Below are 27,916 nucleotides of genomic sequence, written 5' to 3'. Positions count from 1 at the left end.
CGCGCCCAACCAAGCGACCGCAAAGAAAGTGCTCCTTTACAATTAGCCTATATGTGTATAAGTATTTAGTTGACCTTTGCCTTCTCCAAGTTCTAATCAAGTGCTTCGACGTTAGGCCACATGGGGACCTTCCGGCCTGCCAGAGCGGATGCTGCTAAACACTCGCCAAGTAACTGGCGAAGAAGAAGTCATTGAAACGGAAAAGATGGTGCGTAAGCGTTGTTGTAATTGTGCAAAAATATGGGCAGTCGCTGCGCGTGTACTTCACCAATGAATAGCTCAAGAACGAATAATAACAAATAACGTATCTCCTGCTCCATTATACCGTCAAACGGCTGCGAGGGACGTCTTTATTTGGAGATCATATCTGCACAGTGTCATCGCGGTATTAGTTTTGTCGTTCGTGGAACCTCAGTGGACGCGTCAGCCGTAAGCGCAGCTGAGGTATTCTCGCTCGCCTGCGTGTTATCATGCTTAAAAACACACATCAGGTGATCATACAAAATAAGTTAGTGTTCTCCAGCACGGCACCTGATACGAGCGTGCCCGGTAGAAATAATCAAATCCTCAACACGACTTTGATGGCTGATTCTCTACGGGATTATGGCTTGTTTACCCTGCTTACAATCGACATTTACAGAATCCAAGACTTACAATGCGTGCGTAGAATCGAAGGGACATTTAACTGGTATGTGATCGTGACGCAAATCCTTTGTATTCGCTGGGACAAAGACTAAAATTGGGTCCTGCCAGGATTATGTACGTTGTCCATCGGTGTGGATAGCGTTAAGAATAGGTTGTACAGGACAATGTCATTTCCTAGGAACTAGTTCGCTGTGACATCAATTAATTTCAATCGGAGCTAATCTAGTTCGGGATCACAAATTTCTTGCGTTGATATTTCTGCCGCCGTCACCTGGCCGCAGCAAGACTGTTTTTCACAATCCCTTCTCTGTATTCCGAAGAACTCAGAAAACTCAAAGAACGTTCGTCCGTATATTGGTTTAAAGAGGTTTTCATGTAAGATAAAAAATACGGCGATACATTGCTGCGTTAACCGATTTGAACTCTCGACACTGCTACATCATAACTGCGCATGACAGGTTCATCTTCAGAAAAAATCACGCTTCAGCCCTTAAATATACACAATTCGTTTCAAGATAATATTAGGTATAGTTCATGTAGCCAGTAGAACATTAGCGGTTAATGAATGAATAATTTGACCATCTCAGGTATTTAGCGGGTGTCGTTCATTAAGAACATCTTCATATAAGCCATAAACAGTCAGCCATTTCTTTGTTATGAGCGAAGAGCGGCGGTTCACGAAACGCCTGCAGTCTTCGAAGAGCCTCGTAAATGTCTTTAGGCTGGATGGCTGGACCGTCCACCAGTTGACCCGAAGGTACAGGATCTTCTCGGAATTTTCCCCTAAACAGAGGGTTGTTAGAGACGAAGTCAGGATTATACCGGCGACCTCGTCCCACTTCTTGCAGTTCCTCCTAAAACAAAAACGAATGCACATTTTAAATTCTATTAGCTATTTCAATAAATTGTCCCTTTGCTTTCACCAGTTGTCGTACACTTAATTTTTTTCCAGTTATTTTTACTTAATATTACGCTCATCAATTATTATTAAAAGTATTGAAAACAGTATTTAAACTGTTAACACCTTTCAACAAAAATAAATAATGAACTCATCGATCCTATCGGAAAACATGCCTCCCGACCAAAAAGCTCGAGATGTTGAACAACCTTCACCAAGTTAACGTTCGAACTTGAATGGATCTAACTTTGCAACGTATTCAGAGCAAAACTCGACAGGCAGTTACCGATATGGGTACCAATAGATAAAAACACGGGATTTGGTTTCCCTAAAGCTTCATTCCCGAAATCTTCTCCTATAATATATGTATATACGTACTACCATTGAATGCCATAAAATCAGATTGCTGTTTTACCTCAATTTGGAAAGTTAAGTTACTTTACTTCTCTAATTGATTCCTAAGAAATAAATCGTATGCTGGAAAATCACAGCCTTTTTTGACTGATTCGGTGACACTTTTTTTACTCTTTATTTTTTTTATCCAATCCACAGCTATCTTAACAATTCCTATTCATTTCTGTACCAACCTCATTAATTGCTTTTGCGGTATCTCGGATGGCTACAGCGCTTTCAGTTAGCTTGGCGACGATCTCATAGGCAATGAATGCAAGAACGTCACCGGCTGAGGGACTTAACTGCCACAAAACATTCTGGGAGAGCCACTCGAGGAAGGCACGTCGCGCAGGTCCCGACGTCCCGAATGAGACCCCTCGAGCCGCGTGAAACTCCAGATACTCCTGGCGATCCATACCGCGAGTGCGGACATCCATTCGCCATAACCGTTCCTGCAAATCATCAAAGAAATATGTTTAGATCGATCAAATACGAACTACGTAAAAAGAAATAACCCAGTCACAATAGATGGTGCCGAATTATTGAGAAATGATCGTCGTATAAAGAAAGAGGTGCCAGCTTAATTTGGCTTATTTAAATACCTTCTGCTTTGAAAATGCTCAGTACACATTGGGTGCACCAGAACCATACATTAAAATATTTATCCATTTATCCTACAACAATAGCTAGAAGAGGAAAATGCCAGCAGAGTTATCGGCCCATAATGTAGACACTGCTGTTTTAGCATAAAATATCATTTTTTAATTGAAAAATTATTTTCCGAAAACACTTGAAAATATCAGAAAACGAATAAGGTATGGCTTGGCTTAAGACTCATGCTTTTTTTTATTTCACAAGTTTCAAATGCAGTATTTTGGAGTTAAGTCAAACTATTTATTACAAAGCTACATCTAAACAATGCCTTTGCTGCCGGCTTTGGTTATTATCGTATGCCTTAAAGGTGTTTAAAGACGAAGTATATGTGCACTGCAAAGGTTGCATCATCGAAAAATTTTAGCCAGATTTTCAAAAACGTATGTTCGTATTATCGTCTAAATATACGTTTGTAAACAATAAGCAAAAACAAGGGTATGCAAAGCAACACTAACTTCTTTGTAGCTACAAACACAAAATCTGAGTGTTTGATCAATATCCAGTGGCTGTCAAAAATGTGGACATGTAAATTTACTATCTACTACTAATTTCAACTATACTACTAAATATTTTGCCGATAACTCATACTTCGTTATAATGCGATAAATAGGATACTTCACTGCATCGTACAAATTCCAGATTATATCTAGGTAGAAGTCATCTTCACTGGTACGAGAATTACCATGGAGAAACTAAACCACAGGAGCGTTACAAAATTTACATACATACATACATACCTTTAAAACCTAGAATACATTCCTTTAAAGCTACGGTTGTATGACTGGGGTCGCATCTCAAGAAAGGTGCGAAGTGCTCAGACAGGATGCTCTGATTAGTAAAAAATTAGTAAAAAAAAAAAACAAGACTTTCGATTCCCTAAAGTCTACAGTAAAATTTAAACTCGCAAGCTGATCGGACTCACGGAAGTAGTTCAATTCGATTTTTCCCACCACTACTAGGCACACATTCGTGTCGACATGACCGTACGATCATTGCTTACGATAGGAGAAATTCGACATTAATTATGCCCGGAAAATGCTTATGGGGACATCGTGCAAGTAAACATTTGCACGTACCGCTTATGTATGTACACTTAATGTCTACCATTATAAGGTCATGCCTATTTGGTACGTTGTTTGACGCGTGGCCGAACACCACCGTTCATATATACATGAAAACACTATTTAGTAAAGAAGCCTTAACAATCGAAATGCTGCTGTTTGTTTGTCATAAACTTGCATTCACACGTAAAAAATATACCCTGACCCCTTACCTGTGATATCGCGTCAATGTACGACTCTTCAAGAACCTCATTAAGTCGGGGATCATCGATAAGTCTGAAGCTATATCGAAGCTCCTGGAGGGTTTTCTCCCCATCAGATGCTCCCATTTTTGCACCAAGTTGTTGCTGTAGTTGACGGACCTGGCTGCGGGTAGATAGCCGTCTAAAATAAGCAAAACTTTCGTAAAGCTTTATACATATATATGTCCTGTTGCATAAAGCTACTGGTCGTCAATGCATTAATTCGCTTCATCTCTAAACAAAGAATATTTTAGTGTCCTCGGATATAAAACGAAAATGGATTGTGAGTTGTCCTGGCCATCTGAAAAAGACTAGGTATGTGTATCACGTTTTTCAGGCTGACGTTTGATCTTATTAATTTTAAGATCTCGCAGGAAACGTCGAAGCATTCTTTGTCGCATCTACATAAAATAGTCTTAGCTTGTGGCACTGTAAACGAGTGTAGTAGCTCAATCTTGGTGCCAAATTTAGATCAGTACCGTTGATTGAATCCGTATTAAGGGTGAATGCTGGTCGTTTAACTTTGCTGTAAGAGCGGCCACGTGCCGGTTTTGCCAATGGTTGTATTTTTTTTTCAAACACTGTTCCTCAAAAAAACACGGTATTGGCTCATCTCCCAAAGGAATTAGAAGTCCCCTTTCACTGAAATGCACAAAACGTAGAAAAAATCTGGAAATCGTGGAAGAAAGCAGAGGCTCCTTCAAAACAAAATGTCGATGAATCTTTTTATGATTTTAAGGAGATTTGAAAATGCGTTAGACGGGTGTGTTGCTTTTTAAAGAAAAACTCAACTGCAAGTCTGAATCATATACTGTTATAGTTTAACTACATGCATAGAGATCCTAAACTTCGTGACCTTAGACTTAACGCGGCATATGGCGCACCGAAGACTTAAGGCAACGGAAGATAAGGCCAGCCGCAATTCCGAAATCATTAAAAGTTTGCGTATGTAACCCATTATGGGCAACATCAACCTCATAAAAACGCCTGATACGGAAATATATATTTCTTTGGCGAATATTGCAAAGAATAGACAGGCGCCAGCTTGAACATGGTTAGAATGGCGAAGGGCAGACACCGAATACGTACTGAACTGCTAAAGCACGAGCAGCGTTGAGGGACTATGGTGACGGCGCGCAACTGCTAGGGGGCTCAGCCGGAAGGCATTACTGTACGTGATACCATTGACCATAGTGAAAGGAACAGCGACACGACCTGCTCATGATCCAGAAGATATGGGCATTGTTTAGATGCATGCGTTTAGAAGCTGAGTTTGGTATCCAATAAAGGAGAAACGGCATTCCACCAAAGCTTGCCAGAAAGGTAAACGCGTCACTGAAGAAGGTCGTCTATATGCTTTCCAAATTATCCTGCGGTTGCGGATAGCTGAAGAGCTGCAGAGCTGCAGTGTTTGGAGAAAGACCAAGCGCTGACAAAATCAAAAATTCAACGACTAGTGTCTTCACAGCTAAAGGCACCGTCACGTGTACTCGCGCGTCGTGACCACGATTTCTGGCAACGAGAAGAGGACGAATTGTGGGAGCCAAAAGACTGACCAAGCTGCAAGGTTAAGTTCTCTGGCTAGCTATATATATATATATATATACAGAATCACTTGAAACTGCGTCCTACAGTTGTACATGTAAGAACTGCGGATGTAACTACAGTACTGAAGTAATATATACATCCCAGATTGGGAGAGTTTAGTCTTATTTGTTTACAGAAAGCCTGCCTAAATTGTGCCAGAGTAAATAACCGGCATAAGGGTAAATTAATGGTCAATCAAGGGTCAACCAACTGCTATTCTCAATGTGTTCTCAAAGAATTGTTTGCGGCCGAATTGTCTGTCTTAGAATTCTTCATGCCTGTTGAGTCGACCCAACTTCAAAAGGTTTGTTGTACACGATTATACGGTGAGGTGAGCACGAAGAGGTAACGATCGTCCTACTTGTTTACAGTTCAAAAATCTATGTTATGGTAGACCACCGTATGTAAGCGCAAGGTATAAAAATACGCATTTGTATAAGTCACTGATTGGTTATCGTTTGCAAATCAAAAGTACTTAAGTAAATAAGCAAAATACTTATGACTGTGCCTAATATGCGCCGGATAGAGTAGAATTCGTTGTTAAGAAAATGGGTCCAAGAACTAACTTCTTTGTGCCACGCTGCTAATTCAAAGACTGATATCTTAACTTGATAGTTCTTATTGTCGGCACAACAAATTCAGGTTTGCTATACGCTTGAATTACAAGTTCAATAATTAATTACCAGTGACTAATTGTAACAATGATTGCTTCCATTCTATAGTGAAGTTTTTTTTTTTTGCTAACTACTACTCGCGTCTAGTGCATTTTTCTTATTTCCATCCCAAAGCTATAATAAACAAAAGATCAGCTTGATGGTTAATTCATGTTTGAATTATTTGATGAACATCTATTAAGCAAACGTAAAACAGCGACCCGTTCCCCAACTAAAAAATCGCCTATTTCTGTAAATCCATATCACTACCTGTCCAGTATGAATTGAACATGGATCTCCAATACCGACAGCTGAGAATCATATGAACGCTAACTTATGGCCCAAGATCGAGACCTACCTTCGAATTACTTAGACCTAGTGGTGTTTTTTTTTAGGATTTAGTAACGGCGAAACCTTGACGTGAAGACAAAGAAGAGCAATCTTCTATCACAATGATAGCCTTTTCATCCCACGTCCTACGTCTTCCGTATGTGTTGTTCCGACAGTGGAAGAATGACAGAAGTAGAAAATGTGATGACTACTGCTCATACTCTTGATTTGTGTGAGCCCCGATGGACTGATTTGTCGTGGCCGAAATTGACGTTTATTCGTAAGTGTTTATACGGTAGACAGGCGTGTATCACGTCGGGAACAGTAGAGAATCATAGTTCAATAGGATAGAGTAAGATGGTAATCGAATATAGTCAACATTGCGGGCATTCCGAAAGTACCATTGAGTCTAAAGCTAAAGCAATCACAACGTTCAAATTCTTAATTTAACCATGCTAAAGGGCATGACAGGTAGCACAAGACACTTCACAACGCGATCACTGCCTCGTAAAAGGAGCGTTACCATTGTTACTTGCACCAGGTCACGCCGTATTCGGATGTTTGATAAGTTCTTTCGAATACTATCATTAAGTTTTTCGCAAGAAAGGGAGCTCCAGACTAACGATAACGACGACTGAGGGTGAATGTACTAGATTGTTAAGGACGAACCAGGCTTCAAGAGTAGCAGCTAAATTGTTAGATACCAGTAATCGGAAAAATAACCTCCGACAGAGCTAAACCTTTAGAGGGTTTGAATGCAAGTTCAGTGATGCATATGCTTTGTATGCTATAAACGGAAAACAGTTCACTCAATACCTCAGACACGTGCGGTCCCTGCCAAATACTCTGTCGGAACAGCGGTTTTTTTTTTGTAAAAAGAACAAACATGCTTATGATTTCTGCAAGTCCGAAATGATATAGCAACGTTTTTATTCTGAGGACAGCTTTCTCAACATCGTTAATGTTCCTCAATCGTAAAACCAGCGTCAGAAGAGCAGCACCTACAACCTGCTGCTCAGGGAGCATTATCATTGTTAACCTAGCTTTTTTATAGTTTTACAAATGAATGGAACCAAAGTAACTAGATAAAATAATTCTAGTTTTATAGCTCAAAAATAAATTCCATAATAAACTATAAATAGTTTCCATCAAAAAAGCAGCGACAGCTTTAAATCATCGCTTGCCGGGAAAATATCTACAGTCACCGATCTTTTTATGTATTAGATGGACCATTCTAGGCGTTCAGGTGACACCTAGAAGACTAAATTTTTACTCAACCTACATTATATCGAATGCATGTAAATATGCTATATCATCGTGGCGAACATGACTCACAGAGTGCAATGAATATCAAACTTCATCTTTAAATGATATGATGGACAAAGGTTGAACCTTAGCTATAGGAGACACGCCTCAAAGGAACTTTAATATGTATTGTGGATATCAAATAATAAAATCATCGATGGAGTAAGGAAGCAGTGACTTTAGATTATGACACCCCGCTATGATGGTCCGCGCACCTCCGCGCAATGAACAGTTTTTGGCAATGGATTATGACGACTAAATTATTTCTATATAAATTTCTAAAGTAAAATAAAAATACATGCCAGGTAATGCTTTTTTTTTTTTAAGTCATTCTGCAAACCTTAAAAACAAACCGCGCAAACTACCCATTTTCATGGCCCACTATACCCTTATTATCATTTATGTCGACCCAAATCGTCGATGGCGATGAACTGATTACAAGCAGACTAATAACGAATGAAGCAAAATCTATACAAAAACACATTTAAAGCTTAAGTTACAGATTAGAAAAACAAGCGTGAAAGCTCTTTGGGCAATTACAGATAGCATAGGCACTCATCATTCACACCTCTTCGCTATTCATCCTCGCTGTAAGTATTAAGATTGTATCAAGCTGGGTCATCGGCATCGTCTCAATTTTACGACCAAAACAATGAGTTAACAGCCGCAACAAAGATGCCGTAAGTTTACCTGTCAAAGACGGTGACCGGTATGGGATACTAAGTATTCGCGCTAGCTTCTGAGGCGTCGATAAGCAAACGGTCGTAAACCGCCCTTTGGGCAAAGGCAGGAGTAGCAGTGTCGAGATGACAGAATCCAGTATAACAAAGAAGCCTTATTGGAAACGTCGCACGAGAAACGGGATGCGCTGGCGAAAGCTGGGAGACAATCGGCCCCTTATGATTGGTTGGAAAAGATGCGGACAGTACATTCATAGACATAAATCACATAGAACCGCTAGCAGAAAAATGGCCATTTACAAGTTGTCGAAACATTAGTGAAGATAAAGTATAATCAACCAGACGAGGCTAATTATAACTGGCGATTTATATGTACCTTACTAGCGAAATGAGTGGACGACATGTTGAGGAAGGGAGGCACAGTAAGATATATTCGTAAGAATTAGGGAACGAGTGCAAGGAAAAGGCCAAAAAAAAATTGCGAGACGCAGATTGGTAATACTTGCCACTCATTTGGTGACAGTTGCCATTTGTTACAGTAACAAAAAGTCTTGCTGCATTACTGCTTTCGCAGTTCTGACCGCTTTACTGCGACGCCTCGAAACCATATTGTCGAGAAACGTTAGCGGGTAATGATATTTCTATGTGCGAGTACGCAGTAAAATGAATTTTCAAATCTTTTGTGATAATTTCGTTGTTGCTGCAAATTGAATTGGGTACAAAGCATCGTACGCCCATTTGACCGCCGTAGCCAAAGGTCGTTTATTATAGTTATGTAATATACACACGCAGTAGTTAGGAGGCAGCGTGGCCCGGCTGGCCCCCTTTCAGTACGTTACCATGGTAATCGTGTAAGGAACAAGCGGTATGCAACTGTGCTGGTTCAACGTTGGCAAAAAAAATACTCGCGGGAAAAATAAGGTTTTTCGTTGAACGAACACAGTAGAATGAACAGCTACTTGTCTAGTCTCCATGCTATCTTATAGGTCTATTAGAGAAAACAAGTTGCTTTTACATCCTTCGATTAAAACTAAACTAACACCATCAAGGAAATTCTGCAAAAAAGCTCTCTTAATGCTAGCAATAGATGATAATGAAACGGTGCAAGATCCGTGCTATAGAGCTTATGGACTCAAATTTCCCATCCTTTCAATCTTCGCCTGGTACTAGTTCCTTTAGTGGTTTTTTTTTTTTAGTTCTTTTTCAGTAGCTTGTCGTAACGTTGTCAATTGTGGTTGGTAATAGGGACCCGTATCAGTCGTTGTGCTAGACGGCAGCAGCTCGTAGTGCACGGTTGTTTTCCAATAAACCAAACACATATCCTCAAAGTCTTTATTTTCGTGTGATGTCTTTTCAGCGTCCGTGATCACCCGCTTTAGAAATGGGTTTTGCGGAACGAAATTTTATCGACAAGATCCTTCTGCGTCGCCTCAGCGTCGAGCTTCTTTTTGGAACTTTTGTGGGGAATATTTGGCCCCTAACGATGTTACGGCTCTCCTCGTGTCAACATTTTTTGCAATAATTTCATTCATTTTTTTCGTAACTGACTGACCGCTGTAAAGGGCACCTTTCAAATGGCAATTTCCAGAACGAGAGCAAGATAACTTTTACATATCTTTAACTCGTTTCTTCCGATAACGCATTTCGAGAACAAATAGCACAATTTTTTAACGGATTTCGGTAGCATTTGTGCCTTTAGCAGAATCGAATTGTACATATTGCCAGGACTAAAAAGACATTATAAGGTAATACAGACGGATAGAAGATTTAAGCAATGTTAGCACATCTACTATTGCCAGCTTTTCCAACCAGTGACATCAGTTTCAACTGATATTACTTGAGGTATACGATTAAAATGACATTTGGCTAGAAAGATGCTTAGTAGTGAACCTCGACAATCGAATATAGATACGTGGGTAACCGATGAACTATATAAGCGAGTTAGGCTGCAATCGCACATAATCCGGATAGAATAAATGTGACGAAGTAAAGCAATTGTCAGGTTTGGTAAAAGATGGAATATCATGTCCTGGAATCAATCTAAGATCCTTCTTGTGCGAACTTGTCGTCTGTAACATCATCACACAACTCCTGTTAGCCTGCAGGCACGGCTGACATCGTAGATCATATGCCGACACTAATTGAGGACCGACAAACAATATCGTTAGGTGACTATATTTAGCTACTTGGGATCGTTTAGAGTTGTCGGGTATGCACTGAGACATGCTAACCCGGCCGTGAGTAAGATCAAAGGAATCCAATGAAACAATACCCCTCAACGATTGGTATCAAGAGTCAACAATTTCTACCGGTCTCTTTTCGACGTTGTTCGACGCAACCACGACTCAGTTTCAGACGTTGACACGTCGTTCCCCAACCCGATCTACACGAACTACTGTCTGGCTAAATCTTACATTTATACACGATGAGCGAAATCACTCTCAAAAACTTACCTACGCGAAGGGAAGGTATGCTGCAATAGAACATCGTCTATAACGAGTAGACTGAATGACTGCGAGCACGCAGACAGCATGCACGAAAGCTTCAGCTCACTAATTCACCCGCCAGTTGACAAACACGTTTCACATAGGCAGATATATATATATAGCTGCCTTTGTCTCATCGTAAGGATAGTCATATGATTTAGCATAAAATGCACAGCTACAGAAACGATTAATCCGAAAACAAGACTCTCTGTGAAGCACTAACTCAAACATGAGTTACAATTGTATTCGTAACAGAATTAGTATAGGAGACAGAGTGTCGTCGCGGGATGACCGTGAGAAACCGCAAGTACTCAGCACTTGCTTCCAATCCACAGGTCCACCGGACGACGAATTGTTGCGCCACAACCAATCGGGTCTTCCCGCGACCACTTCCGACTTACTATTCCTCATGTATACAGTAGGGATGCCCAAACTTCGGTCTAAACTTAATGAGACCCTGCTCAGAACCGCAATATATATTCCCCGCTTACAAATATGTGGCCGATGTATAAAAGAAGTGCTCGAGAGCCAAATATATTCAAAGTGGCTATTGTGTGCCATAAGAATCGATCGAAGGTTGAGCCTAAAAACAAAAGTATCGTTGACTGTAGTGGCGTGCAGACCGCTAGAAAGCATCATTCGTACAGTCGCATGTACAAGAACGATAACAAGCAAGCACTGATATCTAATGGTCAGTTAATTTGCAGGCCGGGATGAAGCACCGATCTGCAGCTATTGTAAACAATTCGAATGAACAAAGTCCATCAATATTCTCAGTGCTGTCACGTAATGTATTTCGACTCGAGTCCAGCGTCCGAACGAACCACTTATTCCAAGCATCTCAAGATGCTTCTCTACTTCAGCGTCTATGTACCTGATTTAAGAGCTGTGGGGGAAAAAAGCACGGGAAATCGTATTAGACAATCGCAACGGATATTTATGTCTATATGCAGTCATCGATGAGCTCCATGAACGCAAAAAATTGATGTGAAAGGTAGTTTCATAATACGCCCCCTTTACGACATATAAGAAAAAGAGTAAATGTTAACACAAATTTTTACACCATTGATACTATTAAAGGCACCAGATAGCCACTAAAAACTAATAAAAGCCAGCAAAAACTAATGAGCTGTCCCAGTGAGGCATTGAGACTTCTCTACCATTTCTGTTTCATGGCCCGCAATTGTTTCGAAGTAGCCGGAAGCGGGCCGCTACAAGTATGCGAAATGAATGACTTCAAGTGTACACTCTACAGGAACAGGCAAATTATTTTTCGACCGGTTTCTCATTTTCGAATACACCTCCTCGATAAAAGTGGCTCAACTTGTGCGCACGGGAGAAACGGAGACCCAGGAAGATCAGAGTTGGCCCGCTGACCTCAAGGTTGAAGGGAATCGCATTAGAGGACGCCTCCTGTCTTTCCCTTACTGACGCTACCTATACTTCATCTGCATCATGTTTTGGGAAAGAAACCCGACAAAAAAGACAGCACGTTCTATCGACAACAAGAAAGAATGAATGCTTATTACCTACCTCGTTGCTTCTTTTATACTAGTACGTGTGTTATGATCAAGTGCTGAACCTTGTCACGAGCAAACTCTATTTAACTGTTTTTGACTAGGAGGTGCGAAAGAGTGACTGTGTAAAACTGGACTTGTTAGGTTAGACTTACACGAAGTTCCTTTGCTAGAAAATCCCGCAGATTGCAAAGACATTTATAAAAGCTTCAACACAACAATACGACGTGTAAACGAATTTGCTCAATTGCTAATGCGTACATCTGTGTGTCGAGCGAAGGCAGAAAATAGAAATCTAAATGCGCTTCGGTCAGACATACAAACACTACAGTATCGTTAGGCCTAGAAGTAACAGCAAATTTTGTTAATATAATAACAGCAATAACAAGGACGCGCTCTCTACCGATTAATTAACGATATGTTACTTCTATGTACCCATTTGACGAGAGAATATAATGTGTTGCCATACGAGTGTTGCAGGTGGCTAGAATGACTGTGCCGCTCACCTGTAAAGCCGATGGAGCAGAGGAATGTCCCTACGGTATAAAAACACAACGTCGAGTACTTCGACGACGGAGGTTCCTCTTTGCTGGCAGTTCTCCCAGGCCAACCTGGATAAAAAGGAGCATTAAGGCAAATGAAGCTAACTTTAGCAGTTGCATCAACGTAAGCAGAATAGTCAGTTAACTCGATGGCCGCCAGGTGTCGGTAGACACCGTGAAAAGGTCAAAACATTGTTCCATTCTCATACCATTCAGATAAATGCTCTGTGGGCTAGTAATTGTTTCAATCGACACCGAAACAACGACCCACATTGATGTAGTGCAGAAAAAGTAATTCATTGCTACAGAGGCCGGTTATGTCAGTCGTTTGGGTATCGCGTCAGCGCTTCGGTGAAAGTAGACGAAGTCTACGATACGGACAGCCAATATTTGGGAACAAGATAGATGCAGAAATTGAAGGGTAGGCAACTAATGCAATGCTAGGGTCGAACATTGTCTCTCTATTTTTCTTACCCCATAGGTACTGGTTATGGTCAAATATTGCTGCCGACTAGCTACATGTATTTATTAGAATTCGCCCGTTAGAACGCCCTGCTTGACACTGGGTGGAAAGCGGAATTTTTCACTATAGAAATTACCACTTTGTTGTATTATGTGCTATCGTGTGTTATAATAGAGACAGTTACGGCTATCCACTTGTATCTGACCACTAGACAGAGGCACTGAAGCCCACACACTCTGCAACGGTAAGGAGGAACTTTCACGGCACCATGACTACATGCACAGGAAGTCGATAACAGACAGGATTGGAATTTATTCTCCGTTAAGAATAATTTAGCCCAGTATACTATTTGATTTCGATCGACTTCCGCTCTTCCATATGATCTTCAAAAAAACAGCAGATAATTCTATAAATAGGTAAGAGCATTACACGATAGAAGTATAACATTTTACAGTGACTTAATCGTTGATTCTCACATAAAATAAGATCATTTAGTGGAAAATTAAGCTAATCTAATGTTTCACCCTTTATCTGACCGGTACGCGCCAATATATTCTCTTGAAAAACGAATCCGACATTGAGACACCGAAAGTAAAAACCATGACTGAAATATAGTGTCTAGGCTACAATAGACCCAAGGCACCGCTACAATGTGTGCATCCCTTTCGAGAAAAGCAAAAGGGACTAGCTGCGTTACGGTCGCACTGGAAAAATAAGATGTATTAGTAAATTTACTCAGAATTGCAAAACACTTAGCTATCTTTCGATTGAAGGGTACAAGTTATCGAAGTAGACCAGTGCAGGAAAAATGTCTTATGTGCCATCTTTGCCTTTTAATAGATCCTCGCCTGTCAGGATACGATATCTATTGCTAATCTGGCAGGCAGCAACACGAATCGAAATGGCATTTGCGCGTCATCCGACCTTGTCTAAATGGCATATATATATATATATATATATATCTTTTATTAGTTATTGATATTGCTACTTTATAGCCAAGAAAGCAGAGAAGAGCTCATTCTAATACGGGTTGATCCACTTTTACGTATTTGAAAATGCAAGGCTAATTCAGCCTTGCATTTTATAATAGGATATTTAGTACTAAACTCTTGTCCTGGTTTGAATTTGCTTCGTGATAGAGGCTTGAAAATATGACTTATCATGCTAACGATTCCTTAGAGTTCAAATTTTACAATGTCTGTTCATTACTACGGATTCAATTATTTCTATATATAGTACCTCAAAAGAAAAGAGCTCCTATGATATTGCTAAACGTACCCAAGAAAAAAATCTATGACAAACAAATGGCAGTTCAGATTTGCGAGCCGGCGCAAATACATTTCTTTTTCGTGCTGGGAGTCAGCCGTCTAATGAAAAGTCTAATGTTTATCTGGTGAAGGACAAATGCAATTGTAACCATAATGTGTCACCGCTTCCTGCAAACCATTATAACAAGTGATAGCATTCGTTAACTTAACATGGCGGACGCATTAAGATTAGGTATTACTGTTTATAGTCGTATTCTCGTAATATGCAAGACAACACAGTAGAATTCAATTCAGATCGGCTTAGGGATCAAATGCTATACTGTATACCTGTAGGCGAGATGCATCTGATCCTGGAGGATTTTTTCGACGGTGTCGGCTGTATTATCCTGCGGGTTTCTCACGTCGCCAAAGGCAAACATAACACTTTTGATGACCGAATGCAAACTTCGTTCCGAGTTTGCCTGGACAAACGAACGTAAATTTGTACACTTGTACTAAAGATTTTGCTACACTGGTGCCTGCCTAAGCTGTTGTAAGGGTCCTACATAGATACCATTGGCTCACTCTCATACATCAGCTGATCGTGGCAACTGTAATAAAATGACCGATTGATCGACTGAAGGGAATTTACTACGATAGTCAATACAAGTTTACCACATACTGTTCATTGTTTCCGCAAGAGACAGAAGTCATCAAAAATAACTTAATATTCTCTAACTAGTACCGTGTCCAGATACTATCCATTTATTATATGTGCATTCGCTCAACCACCTACTAGATTGTCGAAACATCTAAGTAGTATCATACGAAATTCTATATTTAATATGATCATGGGAATTTGGACACCTATAGCAATAGTTCACGTGCTTTGTCTGAGCTGTATTATTGAGATTTTTGCAAAACTATGGAAATGTCAGAAAATGATGCCTCACCTCACGTCTCACCTGGTGCGTCGCCAGATTTGAGCTAGCTGACTCACGACGAATCCGCACCGACGGAGGGGTTTTAACGCGTACTGGCAGATCTTTCGGCATTCTATGTGTTGGTGATCCGCCTGCTTCGAGATCTAAACTTACATAGACCTTGTTTTTGCGTGCCGGAAATCCGTCGTATGACAACCCTGCTGCAAAGGAACATTGCATGAATTCATTACTCTCGAACATGCCATAATTTTCCTTGAACTATTATCCTAAATGTTTCGTCCTGCCGCCGCGCTTGCCTCGACAACCAGCACTAAAAGATCATAAGAGTTTAATAAACGCTTGCGAAAAGCTCTATTAAGCTTGTCTATGCAGCGTTACTAAAATGTTCGCATCCCACATGTGTTATACCTAGCTGGCAACTTAGGCTGCTAGAACAATTCAACTATTTTAGCAAAAGTGCTAAACCTCAAAACTTCTTTAAAACTACGATCATGACACGTATTCTTAACTGAGGTGTACAATACAAAAAACCTTTAGAAAACTTTCGCTTCAAAAATCTTTCAACTGATGACTTCTTTTTCGTCATAGGTTCACTACGATAATTTGGCCAATAAAATGACGAGTTAGAATTCAAAGAACTTTTTATTGCGGCCAGGGGGAACAAAATGCTTGAAAGAAGGATAGCAAAAATGTAATAGAGATGATACCGCCTATTAGAGACGCTACTTTTTAAATATTATTATTATCGAATGTACGTGAAAATTTTCAATACCCCAGCTAAATCTGCGCAGACCCTATTCCTAAGCTAAGCGGATCATATATATATATGATCCGCTTAGCTTTTTTTGATAGTTTTAGAGCAGAAACACCATGTATACAATGGCAAATAGCTGTCCCGACCCTGTCATAATGCTCTACTCGACATACAATATCAAGTTCGCCAAAACAGTACAAATAGATTTCCGCCTCCTGAAAGCATATGTAGTTGCTTCTAATGTTGTCAAGTGTGGCGCTCGTGTACCAGCCAAAATTACGTTGACGGCAATACCGTCAATGATAGCGAAGGCCGTTCAGCCTCTAAAAGGTCGCACCAGCAAAAACGAATGTAATAATAATAATATGAAACACATGGCAACACCTAATGTCGATGTGACAGACTGAAAATGCAAATTAAGAATTAGGTACGAAATTATAGATGGCGCCACTGTTTTTAACGGAGGATATATTTGTATTTCATTTGAGGGTAGCTTAGTGCCACGTTTGTAGACAGTTGACAATGATACAAAAACATCATAATATCGCATTCAGAATAAGACCCGTAAGCTTGAAGAATTGATTCATAGGCCAGCCGTAATAACGACGAACGTTTCTATATTGTATAATATTATAGTGAAGATCCGTTTTCCTGATGTCCGCCCTGCAACAGCGATCGTATTCGGGAATAACTGCTTAGAAACGCATTCGACTGAATAATACTGTCACAATTAATATGAACGGATAGTGAAAATGGAAAAATGTTAGAAGTTATTGCAAACGTTTGTGTGCATCTTGGCGAGACTCTGATCTTCTACTATATTTGCTTTCGTCGTTTGTTCTATGTAAAGCCGCTATGCAGCGGGAGTTCCCCCGTCGGCGGAGCAGTCTTCACAAACTGCGCTGACGTACAGGAACAAACAGGTCCGCGTGAGTGCCTCTAGAAAACGGTCATCAGCACTGCACATATCGATAGTAGAAACGGCAGACCGCTAACTCGCCAACGAAAAGCTAGAACGCCACACGTGGCTTACGCGTGAATAACCATCTGTCATTTTCGACCTATGGTGGTGTCTCTAGTAACCTCAAAGCGTCAAAATTTCGAATAAAAAACTAGTGCATGAGCTTCATATGTTTCAGAGTTGTTAGGCTACTACGGGACGTCAACTTCTTGTCAACAAGTTGTTAGTAAACAGAATAAGCTTCTAGATTAAATGTGAAATACCCAATCAGATGGATAAATTGGTTAGCACAAATTGTCAATATGGACGCATTACGTCATTCGTTTCTAATGACACCCACGCGACGTCCACGCGATAAACCGTTTCTGCGTCTTCGATGTATGCTGACACATCAATAGCCGTGTGACCTTGCATCTGAAAAAAGACTGCTTTTGATGACAACAGTTACGCTGATACGCCTTGGACAGCCTTTTATAACTTACTTCAATGATGCCCTTTCGCCATTACGAGAATCTTCCAAATGTATTTCAACGTCAAATACGTCCTTAGACTTTAGATTAAAAAAAATGAAAGAAATTTATTAAGAATCAGAGGTCAGATTCGAAATTAGCGAGCTGCCTCTGCAGTACGCTGTTTAAATGATCTTCGTTAAGAAGTCGGTCGCTTGATAAAACAAGCGTCAATAGCTTCGGATATCAGAAAAATACTATCTGATTATGGAAGCTGTCAGAAAATCGTTTCACTGAGCAGTTTTAACAACGCCGCAACAACCGCTATATTTACAAACACGGGAAACGACCAAGAGGATACGTGTATTCGGCTTGACGTGCAGTCAAATATCTGTACAAACGCACACATCAAAATGGCTTTTCGTTAAAGAGCCCTTAGGTTCGACAAGTCATCTACTACCTTACAGACCTAGAACCCACAGTAAGAGCAACTGGTTAAAAAATTATCGAACAGATCATTAACTACAGTGTCCATCATAAGCAAATGCACTGTGACAAGTAGTTGTCTCTAAACCCAGTCGTGTGTCTTTTAACAAATTGCGCTTTTTTGATGAACGAATCGCTTTGCGAAAACTAACGCCATCGGTTAAGCGACATCGTCACTGTCCTAAAAGCAGCCTTAGTTACGTATTAGTAGTTAGCAGCATCCTATAGGATCAGTATTCTGCTACGTATTGATACGCTTATTCAGGCCGAAATAGCGACTCAGTAGAAAAATTGGTGCGTCATCTTAATGACTGCTAACAGCCTAAGTGGCGTCAAATAATAGCCTTACTCGATTAGACGACTGCTACACGGGCCGTATAGATAACACATACACACCATTTTCGATACGTACAGTTCGTACATCAAACACCATATTGAACATAGCACATAATGTACTAATGCATACTAATAAATAGGATCGCTTTTGTGCATAGTTCGAAATAATTACTATACTACATTGCAAACACGACATTGTTTATTCCTAAAGAAAGGCTTTTCTCAGCAAGAAAGTAAGGTATTTTATTTAACAACGTTTACAATATTATGTCACAAAAATTAATCAGTAAATGGGTGGATGTCTGTTATACCCAACAGCTATAAAGTCGACTCTAACGAAACAACATAGGAGTAGTTGAGATGCACTGCATTAACCGATAGAATTCGTTGTTTGTATAATTGTGTAGCTAAATGAATGGATAATTGCTATCTGCTGTTTCATAAAATGTTTAGGTTCGCTCTGTCGTAGAAAGAGCAATGCATTTACTTCAATAAACACAAGATAAGAGCTGGCATGCTAAATATAGATGAATCGCACATTGAATAGTCCTATAAGTACAGCATTACATAATTTAGTTCTGTGAGTACCAGTTTGATAGGCATGAAACGAGATGTTCTCACGCTTTGAAAACGCAACTTCAACTTTCAGCATCGTTCATAACTGCAGAGGATAAAGATACGCTGTGTGAACCAATGCCCATCTCCTTATGTCAATGCGACCCTTGCAGCAGCATCCCGTACCGTTATAGCTTAACCGCTTCATCAAAACTTTCTTATAACCGTATAAGCGCAATACTCTCCGAATACAGTTTTAAATGCCAGTCTATATAGGTCTTTCTAATGAATTTTGCCCTTACAGCCTATGCTACTTACTTGACATACTGAAACCGGTCTAATCTCTAACATAAGAAAACGTAGATATTAATTGACGATTCTAGAGTAGATTAGGCGATCATCTATACAGCAGCTGATTAAAGCCCTACTTATTTCTAATGCTCCATATATACACGGCTGTTATAATATCTTGGCAGTCTTAACACTGCGTGCGTATGTGTCTATACGCTCTGTATGATGAGTGGCCACAAACGTAATAACGTAACATGCGGAGTCGAACTCGACCACGAACGACGCCAAATAAATTTTTTGGTAGTCCGATTCTACCTGTTTCCGATTGTATCTAAGCAAAGTCGATAATCTCTTTAGAAGCAGTGCAATGATTCTTGGCTATAGTAGTAAACTATAGACCGAGCTCGGGGTACATTTTACCGCTGTTGGGGTACGAGAGTCAGCTAATCTGACTCAGGTAATCAGCTATCATTGCTTCGTTCGCTGTGCAATAAAAGCTACGGTCTTCATAGTCTTCCTATAGTCAAATGAACTAGTTGTTTTAACCCTGTCTGTCTCTTAGTCGTCGACCATCGACGAGCGAAACATGTTCTCATTTTAACGGCCATCAGCCTAGATTATAACATGCTAATAAAGGCCCATACACTGCGGCAGTGTTTCAAGCAAGTAACGTGCAGCTTGTCTAGAAGGCGTTCAGCGCCCTATACAGCCACAACAAGCACAACCCTGTCTGAGGCTAAACAAATTTCCATGCTCTTGATAGTGTCTTTGCGCGAATTTTTGTTTCTTTATAGATTGTAAAGTGTGCGTGGATGTGAAAATAGGTCAACAAAGGCCACGAAGTGTTATTTTGGAAGACGAAATTGTTGGCTAAAAACGAAACCAGCCCTGCAAAATTATATCGCAATTTTTTACCATCTTCTTCTTCTTTCATCATTACAAAATGCACATCATTAAGTGAATATATTTTTTCAGAAGACAATTCACTTAAGTTCGTTCCGAACTTGTAGGACTGTTGGCTTTTTATAGTTTGTGCCAAGCCTGGATACCCTGTATATAACAGACGAACCCACCACCATCAAAGATTCTTTTACCTCTGGCTGTAGTGTAAATCCGCTAAGGCTACGTGCGATACAGATTCATTGATTAAAGTGGGCCGAGCCTTTTTTCCACACAGCCTATTCGTTCTATTTAAGCGACACATAGAGGGAATGAAAGCTGAGAACTTGCAAGTAAGGCAAACGAAACAGTGATTTCAGAGAAACCAGTCTTTTCCTCTTCCAAAAGAAGATCTTCTGTTTTACATCTTCCCTTGAGTCAACCACACAACAACCGACCATTCGTCCATCCCATTCATAGAAACCTTCTTCCACTTTTATTTCGTAGTTCTGTCTGCAGTGGCGCGTATCTGCCCAGCTTTATCAACAAGTGGTTGTTTGTTCATATCGCTGTTTACACATATCAGCTGTACCAGGAACGCCAGCACACAACATTACAGTGTTGTCTATCAGCGACAGTGCAGAACGTTATCAGGCAATATCAGGGTCAGCTCTTAAAGCGAAACCGGCTTCCTCAGCTCATGCCGGAATCACAGCTGTTAAGAATAGATTACGCAGTACGACCCTGCAACATCCAGCCAGCTACGTAATGCGCGGTAAATAAATTCCAAAAGTAAATAACTCATGAGACGCCGCGGGTTACCAAAGCTGATTATATGAATGAATTGCCAAAAGCACAACGAAACAACTAAATAGACATATTGAAATATTATTTTCGGCAGACATTTTAGACACACATTTTCTTACAGATAATCATTACATCTTCTATAGTGAAAATTAGAACAGAAGAAAAAACACCTGTGTGTTTTTTTTAATATGTTACCTGTGCAAAGTATTGTTATTTTAGAGTTATTCTTTTTTGTTTCACAGATAACAGACATCCTTCCCGTCGTCCAGTGTTGCTTGATACAGCAACTGACTGGTTCTCAATGTGTTAATTACTAGGCCATGTCCATGATCGCAAGTTCGTTATCTAGTTCCTATTTGACAGTAGGCCCCACGGACGAGCCTAACCTCAAGTCAACACGCGATAACGCGACCCAACAGCGAGCACTTCAACATATCCATGACGGTTAGCTCGCAACAACCGCAACCACAAGAGAGATCCTGTATACAAACAATAAAATGCAACGTATGGATGCGTATTTTTCTCTGTATTTTGCGAGTAATTCGACTTTGTAGAAATTGGCTTTGTGGAAAATCGGACTCAAATTCAATTCCTACTTATGTGAACCACCGAAACGACAGCAAAAAATCTAAGAACTGAGCGCAGAGCGCAAATTAGTTTCATAATATTTGTCTTACTGTTTATGAAAGATCTATTGGTGTTTGTATGGTCTTGCCGTATGCCCTTCAAAATATGTCGTAAATTGGGACAATCAGCATATGAAAAAACCGTAACGTGCGCGGCTGTATGTGACCAGACGGCTCAGCCTAAGTACAGTTAACACATCGGATCTGCTGCACGTACTCACTCCATCGGATCACATAGAGACGTATAACGCAATCAAGCTAACCGTCAGCACGATACGCAGAAACAGCCTTGGCCATCATTCAAGCTGTTACATATAGAGCTGTAATTTGTTTTCGATACGGTACGAGCTAGTCTAGACTAGATAAAGGCAGCACAACAAAAGGGGCGATATCGTCCAAGTCTTTCCCCCAACATAGTTTTTTTGTAACCTACGGTTCAGAAAATGATAATTCAAGCTTTTTCACTCAATTATTTAGGCGCATATGCGATATGGGAGGGATCTGCCCTGCGCCCTATGATCCTGCTATAGTGCTTAAACATGGCTATCAACACTGCAACCCACATGATGTTGCCCACCCACGTAAAACCCGAAAGCCACATACTCAGACTAATATCTTATGCTAACATAGCGTATTAATATGTCTTGGTATACATGCGAATACAGATCTTTTGATGTAGCTAGATATGTCAAGATACTAGTAGTACCTGCTACTCATACTTACACGAAGTATGCACTGGATTTGGGCACCATAATAACGATTTAGATTTTTTTTGAGTTGGACCTTTGTGCTCACAGAAAAAAATGTTCAACTGCTATTGATTAAGTATGAGTCAACTTAAATAAAGGCAACGCAATGAAAAGGCCTTCCTGACATAGGCACTTGATAATCTTTCTTCAAATAAATAAATCATAATGTGATGCCGCTTATGTATTGGCAACTGTTCTCATTAGCTAATAACTATAATAAACGTACGTTTAATAATGGCCAGTTCAAAAAGAAGTTCACTTCTACGATAAACGTTACGGACATTCAAGTTCGAATGTTGCTTCCGATTAGCAAACAAGAACCGAGTTGGTACTAAAGTGGGTAAAATACCTATTTACTCACTTTAACTAGAACATTAGTTGAAAACAGCTCGGTTTTAATGAGCAAACAAACCATTAACTACCTATATTACCTATGCACATTAATATTCGACTACTTGCAATAATAAGAAGAGCATTCACTGCATGCATCTCTCCGTCGCCCAAGGCCGTAAATACGATGGCTTATAAGGGAACGAAAACCAAATGCGCTGGCGCGACTTGATCTATTAAGGGTAAGAAAAATATGCTCTGTAATAGGCACCATGCAATGTTTTATAAAGCTATAAATGATTTCAGAACTTCTTCGATTTCGGGCAGTATAACGGTACATGTATCACAACAAATAAATGTTATTTCGAAATGAATGATGTAAAATGTATACTACTTCGGCTGCAATCTAGAATCACAATTCTTAATTAACTGTATTAACTGAAAGACATTGAGGGTATCTGTCAAGCGATTATACAGGGTACTCTGACTTGAATTGCCCTAGTATTTGCAAAACGGCAATCTGCAATTTAGTACTTGAGTTTAATTTCTGATTCTTCGCGGAACGCCGCTGCTGCTGCTACTGCTGCTATGCTGTCTAATGCTATACCAGTAAGACAAGCCAAATATATATTTCGAGTTTTACGTCCGATACTAGGCGTTGGGCCATTCTTCAGTAGGCTGAAGAGACATTTGGGAACACGTTCCCATAAGTAAACATTGCTATACACAAAACACTGAATTTTAAGTGAAAGATTGATCTAAAAGATGCTGTTAGAATCAACTAGGCTCATACTATTAAATCGCTGCGGCCAAACATGGAATTTAAGATCGAACTTCGAGAAATTATTAAGACAAACTGAAATCACAAATTTACCAGAAACAAAGATCTCGAATAAGACCCCATAATAGGCAGCTCAACAAAAAAAAAAACTCCAGAAAATAAAAATTGGTCATCATCTGTACCTGAAAAGCCACCAAAGATTATCGCAAAAAGTTCATTCTTTTGCCACTTTTTTTCTCCGAGACATTGATTCTACTTGCGTCTCCTAAATTCGCACTCTTCGTATGCCAGAGAACGTGCATATCGGTTCTTCTATTCCCATTTTCAATCTTAGAGCACAACAGCCCACCTACTGCTGATATTTGGCGCTGCTTATTAAATATTAGCAATGCTGGATTGCACATAATCAGAGCTGAATTTATCAGTGCCGTTTAATATTCAACTTTGTTACAAAGCCACGATCCATATAATCGAGTTACGCTTACGAATATATTCTCTACGCACTTCTTACGTATCGTTGCTTCAGTATTCATCGTAACGGAAAATACCGTAAGAGCTTTGTACCAAACCATGATTTCGCAAATAACTCTTTCTCTGAATACGAAAGAGTTACGAAATATAACTAAATTTTTTTTTTGGAAATAACGGGGTTAGCCTGAAGCAAAAATTTAAGACTCCCCGCCAGCTTTACATGACGAGAGCAAGCTTCTCTTCGATTGGTTTATTTACAATGATATCGAGTTTATCGGTACGACCTTTCTTTGACTCATGCATGTATATATGCTTTTCTTTTTCATCAGCTTCACCATAATCTATATAGCTTTTCCTCTTTCGCTCTCACCTTAATCCTTTTCCTCTATGCGTTTTCATTGTTGTGGTTGCAGTAATTTTATATCCTGATAGAAGAACCTAACACTACTTTAGTCTAGGGAGCTAAAAATTTATACGGCAATCAGTGTGATCATCACAGTCAATTTGAAAAACATTATAATATAAATATATATTAACATAGTTTGTCGTTTTCGTGATGAACTTGTGGCTTTTATTGTCGTTTTTATGGTAGCTGGTTCTTCTTCTAATTCTTTTATTTTCTTTTTTTGTTGACATCTTTTTGTAATAATAATACGCAACATAAGAACGCTCTCTAGCTACCATTTAGTTGTTCTTTCCGAAGTGTCATGATAAACCTACAAAAGGAACGATTAGCCTAAGTTTTTATATGCATTATTGTTATATATACATTACCGGAAAGCACGTAAAAGTTACGCATTCGTATGTTATTTCGTACGCATTAGTGGCTTCTCCAATCCACCCTCTCAGATTATCCACCTAACCTCTCGGCTAGACTTTGTCATTTTACGATGTAATTCATCAATGTTTCATTGCTCTCGATGTATGTTATGGTAAAACGTCGAACCTACACGAGTCTATATGATGGATTATGCACCGTAATATATATATATATATATGTTTATATATATATGGTAAGTACAACAGTGAAAATCTAAGTACTAGTTAAGTCTAGTTTCCGTTCTATGCTATGATCTACTACCGTTTGTTAAGACACCGTAGAGGCAACACTTATAAGACACTCGTTTCAGAAAGACGTGAGGTTCCACAGTCATATCCATTCAGCCAATAATAATAATAATAAACAGTGGGAAGTTTCGTCAAAGCTGATCTGAGTGAACAACCTATTAGGATAATTCTATATACTAGTTGTATTTTTCCCTTAATGATCGGCAATATAGTTGCAAACAATTATATTGGCAGAATGCTGTGTTTAGAAAAAAGAAATCAGTATTTCTCTACTGAAGTAGATATGACACAGTCAGAACGTCGTCCCTTCAAGGGTGTCAGCTAGACGCCAGCTATATCTTAACTTTCACATCGTCTTTTCGCTTACATAGTTACATTTTAATCGGTCTCGTTGAGGACACAGGTTCTAACCAGAAGATCAGTGACCACATATGGGTCCATATTTGATGCAGGCCGGCGGTCCTCAAAATAGCCCTTGTTTGCTTCAGCGCACGCGCGCGGAATACGAATTGAACAGCCACGATCGGCGATGCCCCACGAAAATTCGTGAACGGAAGACGTCTCATGGGCCCCAGTCAGTCGCCTTTCATTGTCCTTGCCATGTTTAGCATCGTAGTTCGTGATGTGCGTGTTGTGGCGTTTCGACAACTTTTCAATCGCCTCCTTAATAACTTTCATTCCCCCTTCTTTCCGCATTGAGCTTACTGAAAAATTAACATGAGCTCCAGCGCCGTTCCAATCACCTGGCATCGGCTTCGGGTCGAACGTCACACAGACACCGTAGTCCTCAGCGATACGCTGTAGCAGGAAGCGCGACATCCAAAGTTCATCGGAAGCCGACACTCCTTTTGACATAACCTGATACTCCCATTGCGAAAGCATCACTTCAGCGTTTGTGCCAGAAATGTTAATACCTGCATGCAGGCACGCGCGATAGTGAACGTTGACAACGTCACGAGCTGTTACCTTGCCGCAGCCCACACCACAGTAGTATGGGCCCTGGGGGGCGGGGTAGCCGCCTTTTGGCCAGCCATACGGGCGACCATAAAGATCCAAGAAAGTGTACTCTTGCTCCACGCCAAACCACGGATCCTGATCCCTGATCTTGTTCATAGACTCTGCGCAAGAATTACGGTGATTCGTGGGAGTCGGCTTGCCATCGGGTAGGTACGTATCACACAGCACGAGCTTGTTCTTACCTCCGGGAAGAGTGGGATCATCGTACATCGCCACGGGACGCATGAACGTATCCGAGTTGCTACCGCGCGCCTGGTATGTCGACGAACCATCGTAATTCCACTCGGGCAGTTGGTCGACACGGGTAGGAATGAAATTCAGTGTGCGAGCTTTGTTTCGCATATTCTCACCCGTCCCGTCGATCCACACATATGTAGCGATACACTTGTCGCTCGGCTGGGGCAAATTACGAAGGTAATGGAAAGTCGTGACTCGGGAGGCGTTGTCATGCTGATCGCGAATCTGTTGTCCCACATTCTTGAAGAGACGTAGTATAAGCCTGGACTGGGCAATCATTTTTCCTGATTGAACGCTGTGTGACGTTCGCTTTTGCTCAGGAACCTCAAATTCGACTAGCTTTGACTTACAAACAAGCAAACAAAGACGGAGGAACCGCGGGGAGCTACAGCAGCTACCTGGCTTCCTAGCTGAACAAGAGCTAATCAGTCGCTCTTCCCGATCAAAGTGACTGTTTCACTGATGTCAAGACAAGTTCCTGTGTGAACAGAGACGCTGTGACAGCGCGTCGCCCTCGCCACCACCAAATACATCACGTGATCTCCCCGAGCCGATAGAGGGCGCGCACAGACCATGCACACAGACAGCTAGCGCGGTTCAGCTGGGGGCCAGTCTAGCGGAGTTGATAAAAAGGCATTTGAATGAGTCGAAACGCCAATCGCAAGACAAGATGATTTAAGCATGAAATTGTTAAACAATGATGTCGGCGGCGAGCGGAGCAACACGTTATCATGTATCGCGCTCAAAAGCAGCCGCATAATGAATCTGATATCAACCAGCCTGATACACATGATAACAAATAAGTATTGAGACTTAATAAAGACTCGACTTACCGCTTCGGGACCTACTCGATAACACAGCAGCGTCCGTAAGAGTCAGCAAAGAGGGTTGATAAGTGAGGGTGTCGTATACAGCAGTTGTGTTGGCTTACGAGAGGGTTTGTTTTGCCAAGCGAGAGGTGGTGGTCACACGCGTCATGAACTGGCATAAACTAAATTGGCAATCCAGCGCAGCTAACAATGAACAGCTGATTTATCCCTAACACCCGCTCCTTTTCATTTGTCATATCACACATCCATACCGCCCGCGTATACCCCAAAATAATTTAAAACTACAATCGACGAGTTACAACTACGATCACGCACACTATTGAAGCACAAGTGAATGACCTGTAATACTTTTTTTATTTCCCCGACTCTCTCTACAGACTAGACTTCTTGGGGGATCTGATGACAAAAAACGGAGCAAATCAAAGAACATGGTGATTATAAAGCCAGTAAGAAAAAAACTGACATCTTGTTGCAACACCATATTCAGGTCAGGTTTTTTTTTAGAGCGCAGAGACATGAGTCGAGCATTTTTGCAGTGTCACAAGGCCGCCGTCTTTTCTAACATCATCGCGTGTGGAGGAACCGGTACAGCTGTGAGCGGGCAAGGCTAGATATCGAACAACTTGACCCATTCCGGTCGTT

General features: G+C 40.5%; 1 protein-coding gene and 1 pseudogene across 6 annotated transcripts; both read right to left on the bottom strand.

The window, feature by feature from the left end:
* Positions 1 to 307: 307 nt before the first annotated feature.
* LOC111267424 (transcription initiation protein SPT3 homolog) lies at positions 308 to 27,861 on the bottom strand. Of its 6 annotated transcripts, XR_002684615.2 has the most exons (8): positions 27,278 to 27,858; positions 15,657 to 15,847; positions 15,052 to 15,185; positions 12,958 to 13,062; positions 3,864 to 4,035; positions 2,131 to 2,388; positions 655 to 1,499; positions 308 to 473 (listed from the first exon to the last, which is right to left on the bottom strand). XR_002684615.2 is itself a non-coding variant. In XM_022845697.2 (7 exons), exons 2-7 carry the CDS (start codon positions 15,756 to 15,758, stop codon positions 1,266 to 1,268), a joined length of 987 nt encoding a protein of 328 aa, XP_022701432.1. In that variant the 5' UTR covers positions 15,759 to 15,847; positions 27,278 to 27,861; the 3' UTR covers positions 308 to 1,265. The 6 variants fall into 6 exon arrangements, 5 of the variants coding, with proteins under 5 accessions (XP_022701432.1, XP_022701424.1, XP_022701402.1 ...); XM_022845697.2 differs by having other exon boundaries at positions 308 to 1,499; positions 3,864 to 4,017; positions 27,278 to 27,861; XM_022845689.2 differs by having other exon boundaries at positions 308 to 1,499; positions 15,669 to 15,847; positions 27,278 to 27,860.
* On the bottom strand, positions 24,338 to 27,032 carry LOC111267416 (glutamine synthetase 2, cytoplasmic pseudogene; annotated as a pseudogene).
* Positions 27,862 to 27,916: the final 55 nt, after the last annotated feature.

The sequence above is a fragment of the Varroa jacobsoni genome, unplaced genomic scaffold (assembly GCF_002532875.2).
Source record: "Varroa jacobsoni isolate VJ856 unplaced genomic scaffold, vjacob_1.0 scaffold_123, whole genome shotgun sequence".
Lineage (NCBI taxonomy): Eukaryota > Metazoa > Arthropoda > Arachnida > Mesostigmata > Varroidae > Varroa > Varroa jacobsoni.
This window is presented reverse-complemented; position numbering and strand designations above follow the sequence as displayed.

Excerpts from the sequence above, each read along its gene's own strand:
- LOC111267424 (XM_022845667.2), bottom strand. The coding sequence starts at position 15,758 with ATGCCGAAAGATCTGCCAGTACGCGTTAAAACCCCTCCGTCGGTGCGG. Across the intron at positions 2,389-3,863 it reads ACATTGACGCGATATCACAG|GAACGGTTATGGCGAATGGA; the intron begins GTAAGGGGTCAG and ends GATGATTTGCAG. Across the intron at positions 1,500-2,130 it reads CCGCAAAAGCAATTAATGAG|GAGGAACTGCAAGAAGTGGG; the intron begins GTTGGTACAGAA and ends TTTTTGTTTTAG.